At 44.4% G+C, this 16949-nt stretch overlaps 1 protein-coding gene across 1 annotated transcript in view; it reads right to left on the bottom strand.

Annotated features, from left to right (window-relative positions):
- IQSEC1 (IQ motif and Sec7 domain ArfGEF 1) overlaps nt 1–16949 on the bottom strand; it is a 648999-nt gene that overhangs the window by 410176 nt on the left and 221874 nt on the right. Inside the window, exon 2 of the mRNA XM_042782283.1 lies at nt 14489–14518. Coding sequence (XP_042638217.1) covers nt 14489–14518 — 30 coding nt within the window. The remainder of the gene's footprint in view (nt 1–14488; nt 14519–16949) is intronic.

Genomic DNA, 16949 nt, shown 5'->3' with positions numbered 1-16949 from the left:
GGCTACCACTGTCATCCACTTGGAAGGGGATCTATGTAGGAGATCCTGAATAGAGAGGGAGAACAATGTGGAACAAAACTCAAAATCATTTGGAGAAAAAAAAATTGGTGGGGACCATGTTTGCTCGTCTGATAGAGCCACTGAGACCATGGCCCCTAGCTGACCTTCAGGTCTGAAATTGAACCCACACCTGTGGCTTCCAGCCAAACAAAAGATAGGCATATGAGTTGAACATTTACCTCAAGTAGAAACACTCCTTGGAGAGAACAAGCATAGGAGAAAGAAGGGCTGCTTATTCACAGGAAGACAGCTCAAGGGCAGGAGTGCATGGAGGGAGGGACACAGGGAAGAGGTAACTATGGGGAGGAAGTGGGAGGGGAGCTGTTGCATTGTGGTAAACTGTGGCCAATGTCATGAGACAAAGTATATGTGTATCACTGTATGGAAAGTAAATTTGCTCTATAAACCTTCACCCAAATCACTATAATAAAAAAAAAAAATACAAAAAACACTGTTGTATTGTATTTGTATTTGATTCATGATTGTATATTGGTATGTTTCACCCAGATTTTTTGCTTTATTTTGTTTTGTCATATCAAAGTTATCAGTGGGCATACTATTATGCTCACTAGTTTGTCAGAATTTAGGCACTCACTACCTACCTCATGTTAAGTATGGTAGAGGATGAGAGAGTGTGTGCAGTTCTGTTTGCTATTCATGTACAGCAGTTGAGGGCAGGCTGGTCTAGTGTTGGCTACCATTTGTTTTTGATCAAGTGGTGCAGGAGTGGACAGTGGCACTTGCCCAGTAGGTGGGGCAGGATGAAAGGCAGGGTGGCTGGGTAGTGTGGACATAGTTACTTCCTCCTGTTGGATGGAGGACGAAAAATAAAACAAAAAACATAAAAATTAATTATTATTATTATTATTTAAAGCAAGGCAAGAAAAAAATAAAAAGACAAAGGAAGAGAAAGAAAAAAAAAAGCTAGGGAGGGCAGAGAGGCAGGGCACTTTGGCCAACTGCAGAGGCAGCAGGTGGCAGGGTGTCTGGCCCATAGTGGCACACTCTGCCCACAGAAGAAGCAGAGAGTATGTATCTCCAAACTTGGGGGTGGCAGGCACATGGCACCTAACCCCTGAGGGTGTACCTCTGATCTCAGGCAAGGCAGTGGCAGTGGGGGGTGTGCCACAGGCAACTGGTGGATAGGGGTGGGAGGGTTGTCACATTTCTGGTCACTGGGAGGATGTGAGTAATAGAGAGAGATCACATTTTTCTGGTTGCCAACCACAAGTGTGGGTACTGATGTAGTCCTGGGCAAACAGCTAATCTGGTTCCTGCCCTGACTGGAATACTACTTGCAATAATTCAAAATGAATGTGCTATGTCAGGCTAGTTGACAATTCACTACTTCATATGTCTCACTGTTCATTGTTTTTGTTCCATTTCTTCTATCATTATTTGATCTACTTCTTTATCCTTTCCATTGAAGCTCAGGGTTCCAGGTTATCATCCATATCTGTTTCATTTAGTTTCTTGGGTCTTTGTTGTAGAGGGTCTGAATAGAATGTTTGCCTAGTCTACCATCTTGCCAGAAGTTCCCTGGAAGACTGTTTACATGATAGCTCACAGTGAATCATGCTTCCCAGTATTCATGCTCATGTGTAGATCTTGCCTCTTGAATGGGGCTCAGCTGTAACCTCCATCTACCCACAGAATATGATAGAAGTGCTGTGCCAGTTCTGAGACTGAACTACCATGAGATCACCATGCTGTGAGGAAGTCCAAGCTAGTCACCTGAGGAGGCTACGTGGCAGGGAACTAAGGTTCCAAACATATGAGTCAAATGCAACCTTTCCGGTCAACTCCAGTCATTCCAGCTGCCCAGCTGATGCCATGTGGATGAGAGATGAGCTCTCCATGCCACATTCTGCCCAAACAGCAAAACTGAGAGCCCACCACAAATGGTTGTTGTTTAAAAATACTACATTTTGGGGTATTCTGTTACTCAACAACAGATGACTGAAACTATACATAGATTGCATAGTCATATAATTACAATAAAATGAGTATAAAATAATACAGGTATATATGTATATGTACACACGTAGCATAGTGCCTAAGACATTTGACTGCCATCCAGAGGCTGGTGGTTCAAACCCACCAGCCACTCCTCGGAGGGAAGATTGGGCAATCTACTTTCATAGTGATACTGCCTCAGAAACCCAAGGAGGGGTTACTATGCGTCGGATCTGAGTGGACGGCAGTGAGTTTGGTTTGGTTTGGTATGTACTTTTCTATTTGTGTTCACATAGGAACACACAAATAGAAAATGCCTGTAATAAATGTGAATAGTGATTATGGGAAGCAACACATTATAGCTGTTTCTTTTTTCTCATAGGGAGCAGGGTAACTTAATAGTGAACAACATGGACTCTGAAGCCAGACCAATAGAGAGCAAATCCTGCTCTGTTGCTTATCAGCTGTGTGCCCTAAAGCAAATGATTTAATCTCTCTGTGCCTCTGTTTCTTGGGTCTCTGTTGTAGAGGATCTGGATAGAATGTCTGCCTAGTCCACCATCTTGCCAGAAGTGGGAATAATAATAGTGCTTCCTTTGTAGGACTGTTATGAGGGTTAAATCAATCAATGTATGTCAAGTCTCTGGCATGCAGTCAACATTCCATATCAGTTCTCATTACTGTGCCTCTCTGAGCTTTTCATAGTAAATGTACATTACTTTTATAATTAGTAATTGTATATGTGTCTGTATTTTAGGAGGTCATGAGGAAGGATCCAAAAGAGGCACTAAATGCTTAGACTTTTGCCTAGGGGGTAGGAGTACTAGTAACAACACTCTTACTATTAACAAAAACTAGTAACTAATAAAGTTGACTTAACATATCCTATGTACCAGGCACTATTCTGTATATTATTAGCACCACTGCAAAAGAGGAAACTGAGGCACAGAGAGATTAAGTGACTTACCTGAAGACACACAGCCAGGAACTGGCAGAGTCAGGATTACCAGGAAAGCAGGCCTGGAGTAGCCTATACATGTTCTCCAGGGCAGGGTGAGTTCTGGAGTGGGTGGGGCTGGGCCTGAGCGTGTAAGCATCCTACCTGACACCCTTATTCTGACCACTCAAATTTCTTGCTGTTGAGTTAAATTGACTCTGACTCATGGTAACCTCATGTTTGTCACAGTAGAACTATGCTTCATAGGGTTTTTAGTGGCTGTGATCTTTCAGAAGTAGACTGCCAGGCCTTTCTTCTGAGGCACCTCTGGGTGGATTGCAATTCAGGAACTTGTTACAGACTCTACTTTTCTTTCTTGGGGATCTCTCAGGATTCAATGGGAAAAGTGGACTGTCTGATTGGAGCTCTGCAGTCTCTGACCAGCCCAGTGAAGCTCGCAGCCCACATTCATTCCATGCTGACTACTTATGGTTTAAGCCTTCACAGAGTATAACCATCCAAACCTCACCCCCAAAACTGTCTCCAAGAAGGATGTTCTGCACTGACTGCATGCACAAGTCTCCCTGAAGCCAGTAACAAAAATCGCCAAGTAAATTAACAAAGCTGACAGCCACTTTTACTGCTCAGGGGACTGAACTTCAACTAATGAAGGTGACAAGAGCAGCCACTGGCCCAGCCATCCAAGGCCTCAAAGCTCATGGTTAGCAGAATATTTAGTCATCAGAACTGACTGTTTTCCCAGCACTGGGCTGTGGAATATATAATTTGGAGACTTGGAGTAAAATGAGTCCATGAGGGGTTATCTGGAAACAAGGTCCAACCCACCAGATCCCAACCTCACTCCCCTACTCTGCCCTTTATGCCCTTGTCTGGAATGCCTTCCTCTCTAGTCCAGATGGTCATACCCATGCATCAGGGCCTGAAGATGACTCCTCCTTCACAAAGCTGTCCCTGAACCCTCCAACAGCAGATAGGCCTTCACTATTCCATGTGTGCTCTTCCTTTGCACCTGTAAACAAGTGATACTTCATGTAGGTAGCTAAGTCACCCTCTTATATTCCTGTTGGGTCATCAGCTCTTCACAGGGGATGTGTCTGATTCATTTTGGGAAGCCCAATCAGACCTGGCCAAGAACTCAGCACACAGGCTTTCCAGAGAAGACATGGCACACGGAAAGACACAGAGACATGATAGCATCTGCAGCAAACCGGGCAAACTGAATGATCATCAGTCATATGGAGTGAAGGTGCAAGATGTTGTTGTTGTTAGGTGTTGTCGAGTCAGCTCTGACTCATAGTGACCTTATGTACAACAGAACAAAACACTGCCTGGTCCTATGCCAGCCTCACAGTCCTTGCTATACCTGAGCCCATTATTGCACCCACTGTGTCAATCCATCTTGTTGAGGGCCTTCCCCTTTCTTGCTGACCCTCCACTTTACCAAGCACGATATCCTTCTCCAGGAAATGGTCCCTTCTGACAACATGACCAAAATAGGTGAGATGAAGTCTGGCCATTCTCGCTTCCAAGGAGCATTCTGGCTGTATTTCTTCCGGGACAGATTTGTTGGTTCTTCTGGCAGTCCGTGGTACATTCAGTACTCTTCAACAACACCACAACTCAAAAGCTTTAACTCTTCTTTGGGCTTCCTTATGCATTGTCCAGCTTTCACATGCATATATGGCAATTGAAAACACCATGGCTTGGGTTAGGCACACATTAGTCTTCAAAGAGACACCTTTGTTCTTCAGCACTTTAAAGAGGTCTTTTGCAGCATCTTTGCCCAGTGCAATATGTCATTTGATTTCTTGACTGCTGCTTCTATTGGTGTTGACTGTGAAGCCAAGTAATATGAAATTTTTGACAACTTCAATCTTTTCTTCATATCATGATGCTGCTAATTGGTCCAGTTGTGAGGATTTGCATTTTCTTTATGTTAAGGTGTAATCCATACTGCAGACTGTAGTCTAATCTTCATCAGTAAGTGCTTCAAGTCTTCTTCACTTTCAGCAAGCCAGGTTGTGTCATCTGCATATCACAGGTTGTTAATGAGTCTTCCTCCAATTCCAATGCCATGTTCTTCTTCATATAGTCCAGCTTCTTGGATTATTTGCTTAGCATGCAAATTGACTAAGTGAAAGGGTAAAACCCTGACAAACAAAGGGGTTGCCCTTCCTGATTTTAAACCATGCAGTATCTCCTTGTTCTGTTGGAATGACAGGGTCCTAGTCTATGTACAGGTTCTACAGGAGCACAATCAGGGGTTCTGGAATTCCTATTCTTCTCAATGTTATCCATAATTTGTTATGATCCACACAACTGAATGCTTTTGCATAGTCAATAAAACACAAGTAAACATCTTTCTGGTATTCTTTGCTTTCAGCTAAGATCCATCTGACATCAGCAATGATATCCCTTGTTCCACGTCCTCTTCTGAATCCAGCTTGCATTTCTAGAAGTTCCCTGTCAATATACTGCTACAACCGTTTTTGAATTATCTTCAGCAAGATTTTACTTGTGTGTGATATTGATGATATTGTTTGATAATTTCCACATTCTCACGATCACTTTTCTTTGGGATGGGTACAAAATGGATCTCTTCCAGTTAGTTGGTCAGGTAGCTGTCTTCCAAATTTCTTGGCATAGCCAAGTGTGCCTCCAGTAAGGCATCCATTTGTTGAAACATTTCAGTAGGTATTCCATCAATTCCTGGAGCCTTGTTCTTTGCCAATTCCTTCAGTGCAGCTTCGACTTCTTCCTTTGATACCATTGGTTCTTGATTATATACTAACTCCTGAAATGAATGAATACAAAATAATTCTTTTTGGTACAGTGACTCTGTGTATTCCTTCCATATATATATATTTTTAATTTCCTACATCATTCAGTATTTCGCCCATAAAAATCTTTCAATATTGCAACTCGAGGCTTGAATTTTTTCTTCAGTTCTTTCAGCTTGAGAAATGCTAAGCATATGCTTCCCTTTTGTTTCCTACCTCCAGGTCTTTGCACATTTCATTACAACAATTGACTTTGTCTTCTCAAGCTGCTCTTTGAAATTTTCTGTTCAGCTCTTTTATCTTGTCATTTCTTCTATTTGTTTTAACTACTCTCAGTTCAAGAGCAAGTTTCATAGTCGCTTCTGTCATCCATTTTGGTCTTTTCTTCCTTTCCTGTCTTAAATTCAGGAGGGATATAATCAAGGTCAAATTTGGCTCTTGTGGACTTGTTTTAATTGTCTTCAGCTTCAACTTGAACTTGCATATGAGCAGTTGATGGTCTGTTTCACAGTCAACTCCTGGCCATATTTTGCCTGAAGATATTAAGTTTCTCCATCGCCTCTTTCCACAGATGTACTTGATGTGATTTCTTTGTGTTCCATCTGGCAAAGCCCACATGTATAAACACCTTTTATGTTGTTGAAAAGGGGTATTTGCAATGAATAAGTCATTGGTCTTGCAAAATTCTATCATGCAATCTCCCTCATCAGTTCTATCACCAAGGCCATATTTTCCAACTACCGATTATGCTTCTTTGTTTCCAACTTTTGCATTCCAATCACCAATAATAATCAACATATCTTCATTGCATGCTTGGTCAATTTCAGACTGCAGAAGTTGGTAGAAATGTTCAATTTCCTCATCTTTTGGTTTTGGTGGTTGGTGCATAAATTTGAATAATAGTATTATTAACTGATCTTTCTTGTAAGGGTATGGATAGTATCCTATCAATGACATCATTGTACTTCAAGACAGATCTTGAAACACTCTTTGGGATAATGAATGCCACCACACCATTCCTCTTCAGTTTGTCATTCCTAGCATAGTAGATCATATGGTTGGCTGATTCAAAATGGCCAAAACCAGTCCATTTCAGCTCACTAGTGCCTAGGATATCAATCTTTATGCACTCCATTTTTTTTTTTTTTTTGACAACTTCAAATATTCCTAGATTCATATTTTGGACATTCCATGTTTCGATTATTAATGGATTTTTGCAGCTGTTTGTTCCCATTTTGAGTCATGCCACATCAGCAAATGGAGGTCCTGAAAGTTTTACTCCATCCACGCCATTAAGGTCAACTATACATTGAGGAGGCAGCTCTTCCCCAGTTGTATTTTGAATGCCTTCTGACCTGAGGGGCTCATCTTCCAGCACTATATCAGACAATGTTTCAGGGCTATTCATAAAGTTTTCCAGTACTACATCAGACAGTGTTTGCCTGCTACTCATAAGGTTTTCACTGGCCAATTCTTTGATAAGTGGATGGCCCCCTCCTTCTTCCAAAGTGCAAGCTGGGGGCATTAAAAAGGTCTGCATGGGGATAAGCAACAGAGGGTCTCAAAAGTCAACTAAGCACAAGTGTTCACCAACTGACAGATAAACAAATGTGGCACATACATATAATAAAATATTTTCCCTATAAAATGGAATGAATTTCGGACACATGCTATGACATGGATGAATCTTAAAGCTGAGTGACAGAAGCCAGACACAAAAGGACAAATATTGTAAATCCCACTTATATGAGGTATCCTGAATAGGCAAAGGCACAGAGACAGAAAGCAGATTAGTGGTTACCAGGGGCAATTGGGAGAGAGAAAGGGAGAGTCATTGCTTAATAGGTGCAGAGTTCCTATTTGGGATGATGAAAAGTCACATAGCTAGAAAAACAAATAGCTGTGATGGTTGCATAAAATTGTGAGTGCAATTAAGGTTTCTGGACTGTCCACTTGAAAATGGTTAAAATGGCCAATTTTATGCTGCATATATTTTTCCACACTAATAATAATTTTAAAAAGAAGTTAATTAAGGAACTTGGACTTACCCTGAAAGGAAGGAGTGCCATGATGGGTTTTAAGAAGGAAGCAATGTTGGCTGACCAACGCTGAGCTAGGTTTAGAGAAAATCAGCTGGAGAGGTAGAGAGAGAACAAGACTTTCACCCCTGTTCCCAGCAAACCACAACTCTTGCTTCCCCTGGCCCTGCTCTTATGGGGTAAAGGAGAATCTTATCTGACTGGTCAGGTTTGAGGGCACTTCTAGGTCAGGATTTCTAGTGGGTAGGGTCACTGCATGCTACAAGTCTGTGCACTCTGATGTAGCCCCTCAATGTGGAGTTTGGGAGAGATCGTTCTGGGGTTGCAGGGAGTTGTCAAGGTGGTGGGGCAGCAGGAGAGAACCCAGGAACTATGGACAGGGAGCCCCACTTGATCCAGTCCCAGTCTCCTCCCAGGCATTCCCCTGGATGTGGAGACAGGTAAGTAAGCAGACCCTGTTTACACTCTGTGCCAGGGCTCAAGGCTGGGCACTGAGATACAGTGATAGGCAAGACAATGTTCCTGCTGATATTCTGGTAGAGGTAGAGGACAGTGACAAAAATAAGCATGTTACGTGCAGAGAAGGAGTCTATGAGGAGATGGGAACCTGATTGAGGAAGGACTGGCAACCCAGCTGGGAGCCAAGTCATTCAATCAAGGTCATTCAGCTAGACTCTTGGCCATTGCAGACTCACACACACTGCGAATCACCATCTTTTGTGCATCTTTAAGATTTGGTTGCAAGAGAAGTAGATATTCAGACAAGGTTTATTAAATACATTTTGCAATTTAGTCCAATTCCCCAAGTACATTAGTAGCCCATCTTCAGCATCTCTGACCCATCTTCCAGATGGTCACCAGAGGATTTTTTCTAAAATACCCAACTCAGACAGTTTCTGTGTACAGTGTTCTGGAATCCTGGTTCCTGTAAGATCTTTCTACTTCCTTTCTAGAGAGGGCCAGTGGTGTCTCTGGGAAGTAGGCTGAACACATATGGACCACATTGAGGAGCATCAGGGATCCATAATGGACAGGTCAAACAGCAGACTGGACACAGCTAAAGAGAGCATTAGTGAACTGGAAGACCATCATGAGGAAATAGCCCAGGATGCAGCACAGAGTCAAGGAGATGGAAAAAAAAGTAAACGACACACCATGAAAGAGAAAAAATTTCCAAAAACTCTAATCATAATCCAAGAGAGAGAGAAGGAAGGAAGAATGGGAGCCAAAATGGAATATTCACTAAGCAAGGTTAGTATCCCTGCTCAAACAAACATGGGCTTGCCTCAAACTCCATCCTTCAGCATTCATAGGTAAGTCCCCAGAATCTTTGATGAGAGGGAGAAGAGAGAAATGGAAAAAGGAACTGATGTCAGTTGAATGCCTAGTACGTATCCACTGTTCCATTCATAGCCTAGTTTAATCCACCCCTGGCTGTTAATCTGGGGTCTTTGCTTGCATTTTGTCACAGGGCAGAGATTCACTTTATCTTAATGGCCTTCACATGGTGACATGGAAAGTAAGATAAAGAAAGAGAATTTGATTTCAGAAGTGTCTGACCCCAGTGCCTGTCCTTGGGCTCCTCCACCATGTTCAAGATCCCTGCTCAGCCCTCCACCCAATATCTGGGATGTGTTGCTGGAGGAAGTGCACGCCTGCCTCTCAGATCTGAGGCCAGCTCCCATCTGGCCCTGTAGGCTGAGAGTTCAATCCTGTTTACCTGGCTCAGCAAACATTCCTAGCTTTGGCTGCCACATCAGGTAATTTTCATATCTCCCTGCACATAAAATAAATTGCATGTTCTCCCTTTGCATTGAGGGGTAGGGGGAGGCCGAGTTAATGACAAAGGCTGTCTCACCTTGCCACAGAGTGAGAGGATATGTTCACAGAAAAATGGATTAATTTTAATTAATTGCTTTTGCTTAAAAGTCTTGTTTCCAATTAAAAGGACATTTGTAACTGAGCCCACCTTCTCTAGAAGCAGCTCCCATGCTCCCCAACAAGCAGCACTCAGACTTTAACTGCTGCTGCTCACAGCCCTGAGTTACTCACCAGGGCCTTTGGAAAATGCCAGCCAAGGTTTAAGCTTCCTGGACAGGCGAGGAGACCAACCTGTTACCACCTCATTCAGTATTTTTGTACACGTCAGAAACAAAATTTCCAAATGTCCATCACTTTATACTTATAAAGTAAGCACAGCCCAATGTGGGGTTGCTTGGAGGAATTGTGTTTCACTTGGAGAGGCAGTGTGTTCAGTATGCCTGTTAGAACCAAGGGAGACTTGTTAAGAACACAGATTCCTGGGGTTCACCTCAGACTTACCAAGTCAGACTCTATAAGGGCAAAGCCCAAAAATCTGCATTTTTAATGAGCACACCAGGAGATTCTGACTTGTAAAGGCTTTGGTGTCAGCCATCTCAGCTCTGCCACTTAAAAGCCACCTTATCTTAAGCAAGCTGTTCCTGTTTCTGAGCCTCAATTTCCCAGAGCCAAAAAAAACAAGGCTAATAATAACTCTCTTAAAGGGGTGGGCTGGCTGTGCAGATGGGAGGTGAGGCCCCTAATCTATAGTGAACACTCATTAAATGGTGCTTATCCCTACTAATGGACAAAGCTGAGTTCATGTCAAGGGTTTGATGGATAGCCAGGGGGGGAAAAAAAAGATAATGTTTTTACCCTCCAGAAAGTCTTTGCATTTTAAATATAGCATCAGCATTCTTTCTGAGCCCTCCACACCATCCTTCATTCTTTCCAGACTCCACAGACTTCTACTTCCTCATGAGCAACCCCCCCCCTAAAATAAATCTTCAATAGACTCAAGTTTGGGGGCCTCCAGAGCCTCCCTCAGAATGGAGTCAAAAGCAGACAGATGCTCCCTGGGAACAATGAGCAAAGTCCTACGTTTGCAAAATGGTCAAAAATGAGTCATTTCATTTGTGGAAAATGAATACATCTGATCTTGCAAATGTTTCGCCTCAGGGAAAAGTAGCGTGTGTGAATTCACAAACAGGCTTCTCCTGGCAAAAACAGTTCCCTGCTGCTGGAGGAGGCTAAAAAAGCCAAGCAGGAAGGAAGCAGATAGTCTGACTCTCAAGAAAAATAACCTTACCAAGCAGAGACCAGGGTGGGGGCGGGCACAGGAGGCCTCAGGATTTGTGTTCTTAACATTTAGCAAAGACAATGGGTTCTCCCTTGCATCAATCCCTTACTTAGCCTGGCTCATAAAACCCAGACACTCTCTCATTGACTCATCAAAGGCAGCTCCTTCTGCCACTATTTTAGGAAAGGGGGATGTTTCTCTACTCAACAGGGCAGGTGGTCCAGTTTATGGCCTGAAAATATTTATATGAGTCCTGGATTCAATTAAACTAACATTAATTTGTTCTGTTCTGGGCAAGGCATCATGCCAGGGGTTCCCAGGGATACCAAAATAAATTCATGCCACAAATGTCTGTGGGTGGCTTCTCTGTGCCAGGCAAAGGGCAAGAGGCAGCTCCCACCCAGAGGCCATCAAGGTGCCTCGTCCCAATCTGGGCGCTTGCCTTGCTCGGGAGGGCAAGCAATGTGCTCAAGTCACTGAACACAAAGCAGTATATGACAGAGTGTCCAAACAGCATACAGAAGCCTGGCTTGCAGACCTGAACTATGGTTCCAATGCCAGCTCCATTAGGCAATTCCCGAGACTATGTGCAGGGTATGGGACAGGCATGGCCCGGGCAGGGAACACGGATGCACTCCAGCAGAGGAGAGCACTCAAGCCAACAAAGCAGCAGCCAGAGGAGTCAGGGACCCCAAACTGTACTGGGAACCTGGAGCAGAAGCACAGGCCCCAGCGGAAATGGACGCTTGGTGTACTGCACCCAGGAGGGGCAACCCTGCGGGAGAGAAAGGGGGAAGGGCATGTCGCAGAAGGTTAGCAAGGTTCCTGTGGCAGGTCTGGGAGAGGTGGCAGCAAGTATGCTCTCAAGAAAAAGAGACCGCTCAGAGCATTCCCAGCAGCATGGGTCTGACCTGCACCTGAGCAGTTCTGAGTGGTTTAGGGGCTCTATTCCTGAGAAAAGGGGACCTTTATAGACATATCTCTATGCTCAGCTCATGGTGCAGATGGTGACCTGTTGACACTCCAGGGTGGCAGCTCCTTGTTGGTGAAAGGCGCTTTTTGCCTTTCAAGGTTTGCCAACAGTATCTGAAAACCCTAGCAATGTTGTATTGTTTTGTTTCGAACCAGGATTCCTGTTAGGTCTCATGGGTACTGTCCATGAATCTCCACAGCAAAGTTTAATAAAATCTTTGGGGACTGGTTCTTCAACCCTAGAAAAACTGCAGTACAGCCTTCCCTGCTTGAACTTAGATTGGCTTCCTTCCTTGTCAGGCCCTGGACCCAGGAATCATGCTGGGAGCCCAACCCTTTTGGCAGTGCTGTTAGTACATGTTCTGCTCTGCATACCAGCTCTCTGGCTTTTCCCAATTCTCCTCAGGCAGCCCCACCATGCTGCTCCTTCACCAGGTCTTTGCACGTATTCTTCCCCCACCAGTTCTTCCCACCCTGTCCCCAGATGCAGACTCACTCTCTTCCCTCAGGACTCAGTCCCAATGTCACCTGCAACCTCTCACGGGGAATGTGGGGTAGGGGTAGTGTCCAGGAGGATGGGTCACTTAGCAATCTCCAGGATCTGAAATGTCACCACCAGGTGGGTTCAGTCACTCCATACACATTAACTAGCATCTGTTCAAGGTAGGGAGTCCCTGGGTGGTGCAAACAGTTAAGTGCCTAGCTACTAACTGAAAGTTGGCGGTTTTTTAGTCCACCCAGAGGTGCCTTGGAAGACAGGCCTGGTGATCTACTTCTGAAAAATCAGTCACTGAAAACCCTACGGAGCACAGTTCTATTCTCACACACATGGGGTCACCATGAGTATGAACTGACTCCACAGCAACTGGTTTTTATTGGCTACTCTGAGGAGGCTCACTGCCCACTCTGAAGGAACCACATTAATGGCTTCTGTCTCCTTCCACTGTTTATTTATGCAAATATTAGAATAAGAACATAAGTTCTTATAGTTGTCCTTTCCTACTCAAAAAGGAGCATAAGATACATACTCTCCCATGTCTTGTTTGTTCATTTAGCCATATGTTCAGTTCACAGAATGCATTCTCCACTCATTTTAAAGGCTGCACAGTATTTCAAAGCAGGGGTGACCATACAATCACACTGTATTTACTGACACTGGCCCCCAAGTCATGTTCTCTTGCCCTTTACTATGACCAAAAATGTTCTAGAATGCCAAGCTGGGCCCCCCTTTCTGGAACTTCTGTCTCCTGGCCATTCTCCGTCTTCCCAGGGTATCCCCCTAATCTGCTTCAGGCCAGGAATAATGCCTCCCCAGCATTGTCAGCCCTGGGGCTGTGCCGTTGCCTGCAGGCTCCCTCACCCCACCCTGTACACAGCCCCTCCTTACCCTCTCTTCAGTTCCTTCTTTGGTGAGTACCTTCTCTTTCCTGTCCTACCCCTCCAGCCTCTCCTACTCCATCCCATTCTGACTCTCTGGCCCCTCTTTACAGAGTACAGCTTCCAGTCCCCATAAGGTACATCTACAGACCTTCTCTACAATGCACCAACCCTCCCCTCCACCTCTTTCATACACACCATCAGTCTCTGCCACCACTCTGGAGGCCTGGAATGCCATCTTCTGCCAGTGTACCTGGGGGTTAAGTGCTCTTAAATTCCCCCCTTACCTCTCCCTCCCCACCACATTCTCACTGGCTGTCCAGAGGCCTTGGTTCCCACCAGCTCCTCCCCTTGGTGCAGCTGAGACCCTCTCCATCAAAGATGTGGTGAAACCAATATGAAACTGTTCACTATGGATTTGTTAGTAAGCACAAGTAGGCCTATGCTTACCTTGCTTATTGGGTAATCAACTCCTGATGTCTACCCTCCATTGGAGGATAGGGCAGGAGTCTCAGTCGCAGGTAGTATGAAAGCCAGGGCAGGACTTATCTTTCCTATGAGCCATAGAAACATGACTACGGCAGTGAAAAGTCTGTAGAAGCCATCCCACCACCAAACCTCTCTAAGACTTGCCCCCCACCCCAGTCCCATCCACTCTAGCCCCAGGAAGTGTGGAATATAGACACTTCTGGTCCTAGATGGATCATAGCTTAGGAAAACCGGGCCATCAGTAACCCCCAAAGGAAAGGACCCACCACCTACACATTCCCCATGTACTGCCATCAATTTCAATTCATAGTGACCCTATAGGACAAAGCAGAACTGCCCTATAGGGTTTCCAAGGTTGTAAATCTTTACAGAAGCAGACCCCCTCAACTTTCTCCCACAGAGCACCTGGTAAGTTCAAACCACCAACTTCTTGATTAGCAGTGCAATGCTTTAACCACAGTGCTACCAGAGCTCCTTTACCCACACATAAAGCTCCCTAGAAAATCTAGAAGGCCTGGACAATAACATAGGACTCTCCTTTATCTACACCCCCCAGTACACATGCTCCTTCCGAACATGGGTCTGGGTCCCCCAGGGAAGGCAGGACCAGAGGCAGGGCAAGGAGCATAGAAAGAAGAATGCATCCCACACTAAGGGTGCTGACCTGATGTCAGAAAGAAATCAAAGCACATGGTTCCACCAAAGTCAGTCATTCCCAGGACACAGAGACTCAGGTCACAAGCTAATTAACACATACCTGACACTCCTTGAGCTTGCTTCTTCAGACCTGCAACAAGAAAGAACACACAGACACTCAATGACCATTCCTCCACAGGTTATTCGGTGTGGGCCTCACGGAGAACAACTACCCCAGGCACCCCCTCCTCAAGCTTCAGCAGAAAGCCCCCCAGGCCCAGCCCCCAGAGTCACATGCTGTTGTTCTTTTCATCTGGACCTGCACCTTTCAAGCCACCTCCTTCTGGAAGTCTTAGGGCCTACAGTTCCTCCAGTCTGCTTCCCACCCATTACAGTGCCCAATACCTCAGACTGTAACTGTTTCCCCAGGATCCTCCAGCACTCCAGGAGTTGGGCAGCAACCCCAAAGGAAGGACCTGTGGTTCCAGAACTCTGCATGCTGGACTAGTGGAGGTAGCAACTGAATGAATGAATGAGTGGGGGAGCAGAGCTGGCCTCACCATATCCACTACTTGGTATTTCCAGTGTATTCTCTCACTCTGAGCTCTATTGTCAAGTATCCAGAAATCAATTATACCACTTTACAAAGGAGACAAGCCTGAATGTCAAGAAACTGGACAATTAGATTGTATCATACACTTGAACTTTCATGAAGACTGCAAAATACACTGCATTGACACTGAAGCTTTCCTGCTCTGCAAACCAAAGAAAGGGGACTTTAGGATTAAACCACACAGGGCCAAGGGCTAAAACCATGGCTGGATTTCCTTGGTCTTAAAGAGCAAAGGGTGCAAAGAGCTAAGACATTCAGGAATCTAATCCCCAGATGTCACAAATTTGATTTTATTGCCAGAGATAGAGATATAAAAACATATTTAACCTAGAATCACATTACTTTTATTTATTTAATTGCCTTTTCAGTAATCTGCATATTCAAAGTTGGAGCATGTGGGTACAGCCCCATCACTCATAAAGCAAAAGGGAACAGTTTTTCCACCAAGCCAATTTTTCTGACCTTGGCAGGCTACCCTGTTCCTCCTCTCTTATGTCTGCTATTTTATGACAAATGTTAGTCAAGTTGTCTTTCAAACTAACAGGTGGTCTGATGCAGGACAACTTCGCTGTGCCATCCAGTCCAGTTTCTGTGGAGTCAGCCCCAACTCATCACAAGCCAATGTGTGTTAAAGAAGAACTGTGTTCCACAGGGTTTGAAATGGCTGATTATTTGGAAGTAGATCACCAGGCCTTTCTCTGAGGTGCCCCTGATGGACTCGAACCATCAATCTTTCAGTTAGCAGGTGAGTGCGTTAACCATTTGCACCAACAAGGGACTCCCTCTCTGTGCCATTTTGAAAATAAGCTAATCTGTTGCCATTGAGTTGATTCCGACTTACAGTGACCCTACAGGACAGAGCAGAACTGCCCCATTGGGTTTTCAAGGCTACAATCTTTACAGAAACAGATTCCACATCCTTCTCCTATAGAGCAGCTGATAGGTTCAAACCACTGACCTTTCAATTAACAGCTGAGTACTTAACACTGGACAACCAGGACTCCTCTCAGTGCCATAAAGGACCTCAAACCAAACAGTTACTCGCAGTCTTGGAGGCTCTAGGATGTCCACAGTTCTCACCACAGTTGCACAAATCCTACCAAATGTCTAATACTTCAGGTAGGGCCAATAGGCCATTCCCTATCATACCAAGGTACAAAATTGGAAGTAATGACAATGATGATGGTGATGATAAGTGACACTACTTATGTGCCACACCCTGAGCACAACCTTACAAGTCCAATAATATCCTTACTATGGTGTTGTTGTTGTTGGGTGCCGTCGAGTCAACTCCGACTCACAGTGACCCTTATGCAGGTGAGGAAATGAGGCTCCTGGAGGCTGCATAAATGCCCAAGGTCACATGTCTAACAAGCACTCAGATGCATTTTGAACACAAGTTTGCCAACTCTACAAACCATTCACTTCTATTATCCCATGCTCCTCTTATAACTCAAACATCCAGGATCCAGACAAGATCTAGCGTGTTGACAGGGCAAAGATCACTTTAGGGAAGGGAAACTGAACGGATTTGAGGGAGGGTGCTGAAGTTTGCTCTATATCCAGCCACTGGTAACCCAGGTGAGTTGACTGTGTGAAAACTCATCCTGCCATACACTTAGGACATGTGCACTGCAGGTTTTTCTAGAAAAAAGTGAAAAAATAATATGAAAGAGTAAGTGAAGATGAAGAAGGAGTTCAGGTGATGTAAGACTAACTATGAGTCGGTAACTGTTGAAGTTGGGTGACTGGTACACGGCGGGGGGGGGGCGTCATTACTCTATTTTGCCTACTTTTGTGTACGTTTGAAACTTTGCACACAAAAAAGTAAAACACTCCAAAAGAGTCAAAAGAGAACCTACAGATTGGGAAATAATATTTGGTAATAACATATCTGACAAGGGACTTATCTCTAGAATTTATAGAAAACTCCAATACCTCAATAACAAAAAGACAAACAATCCAATTA

Source organism: Orycteropus afer, unplaced genomic scaffold (genome assembly GCF_000298275.1).
Source record: "Orycteropus afer afer isolate SDZICR_OR568_19922 unplaced genomic scaffold, OryAfe1.0 scaffold00283, whole genome shotgun sequence".
Taxonomy (NCBI): domain Eukaryota; kingdom Metazoa; phylum Chordata; class Mammalia; order Tubulidentata; family Orycteropodidae; genus Orycteropus; species Orycteropus afer.
Note: the sequence above shows the minus strand (reverse complement) of the source record. Positions and strands in the feature narration are given on the sequence as shown.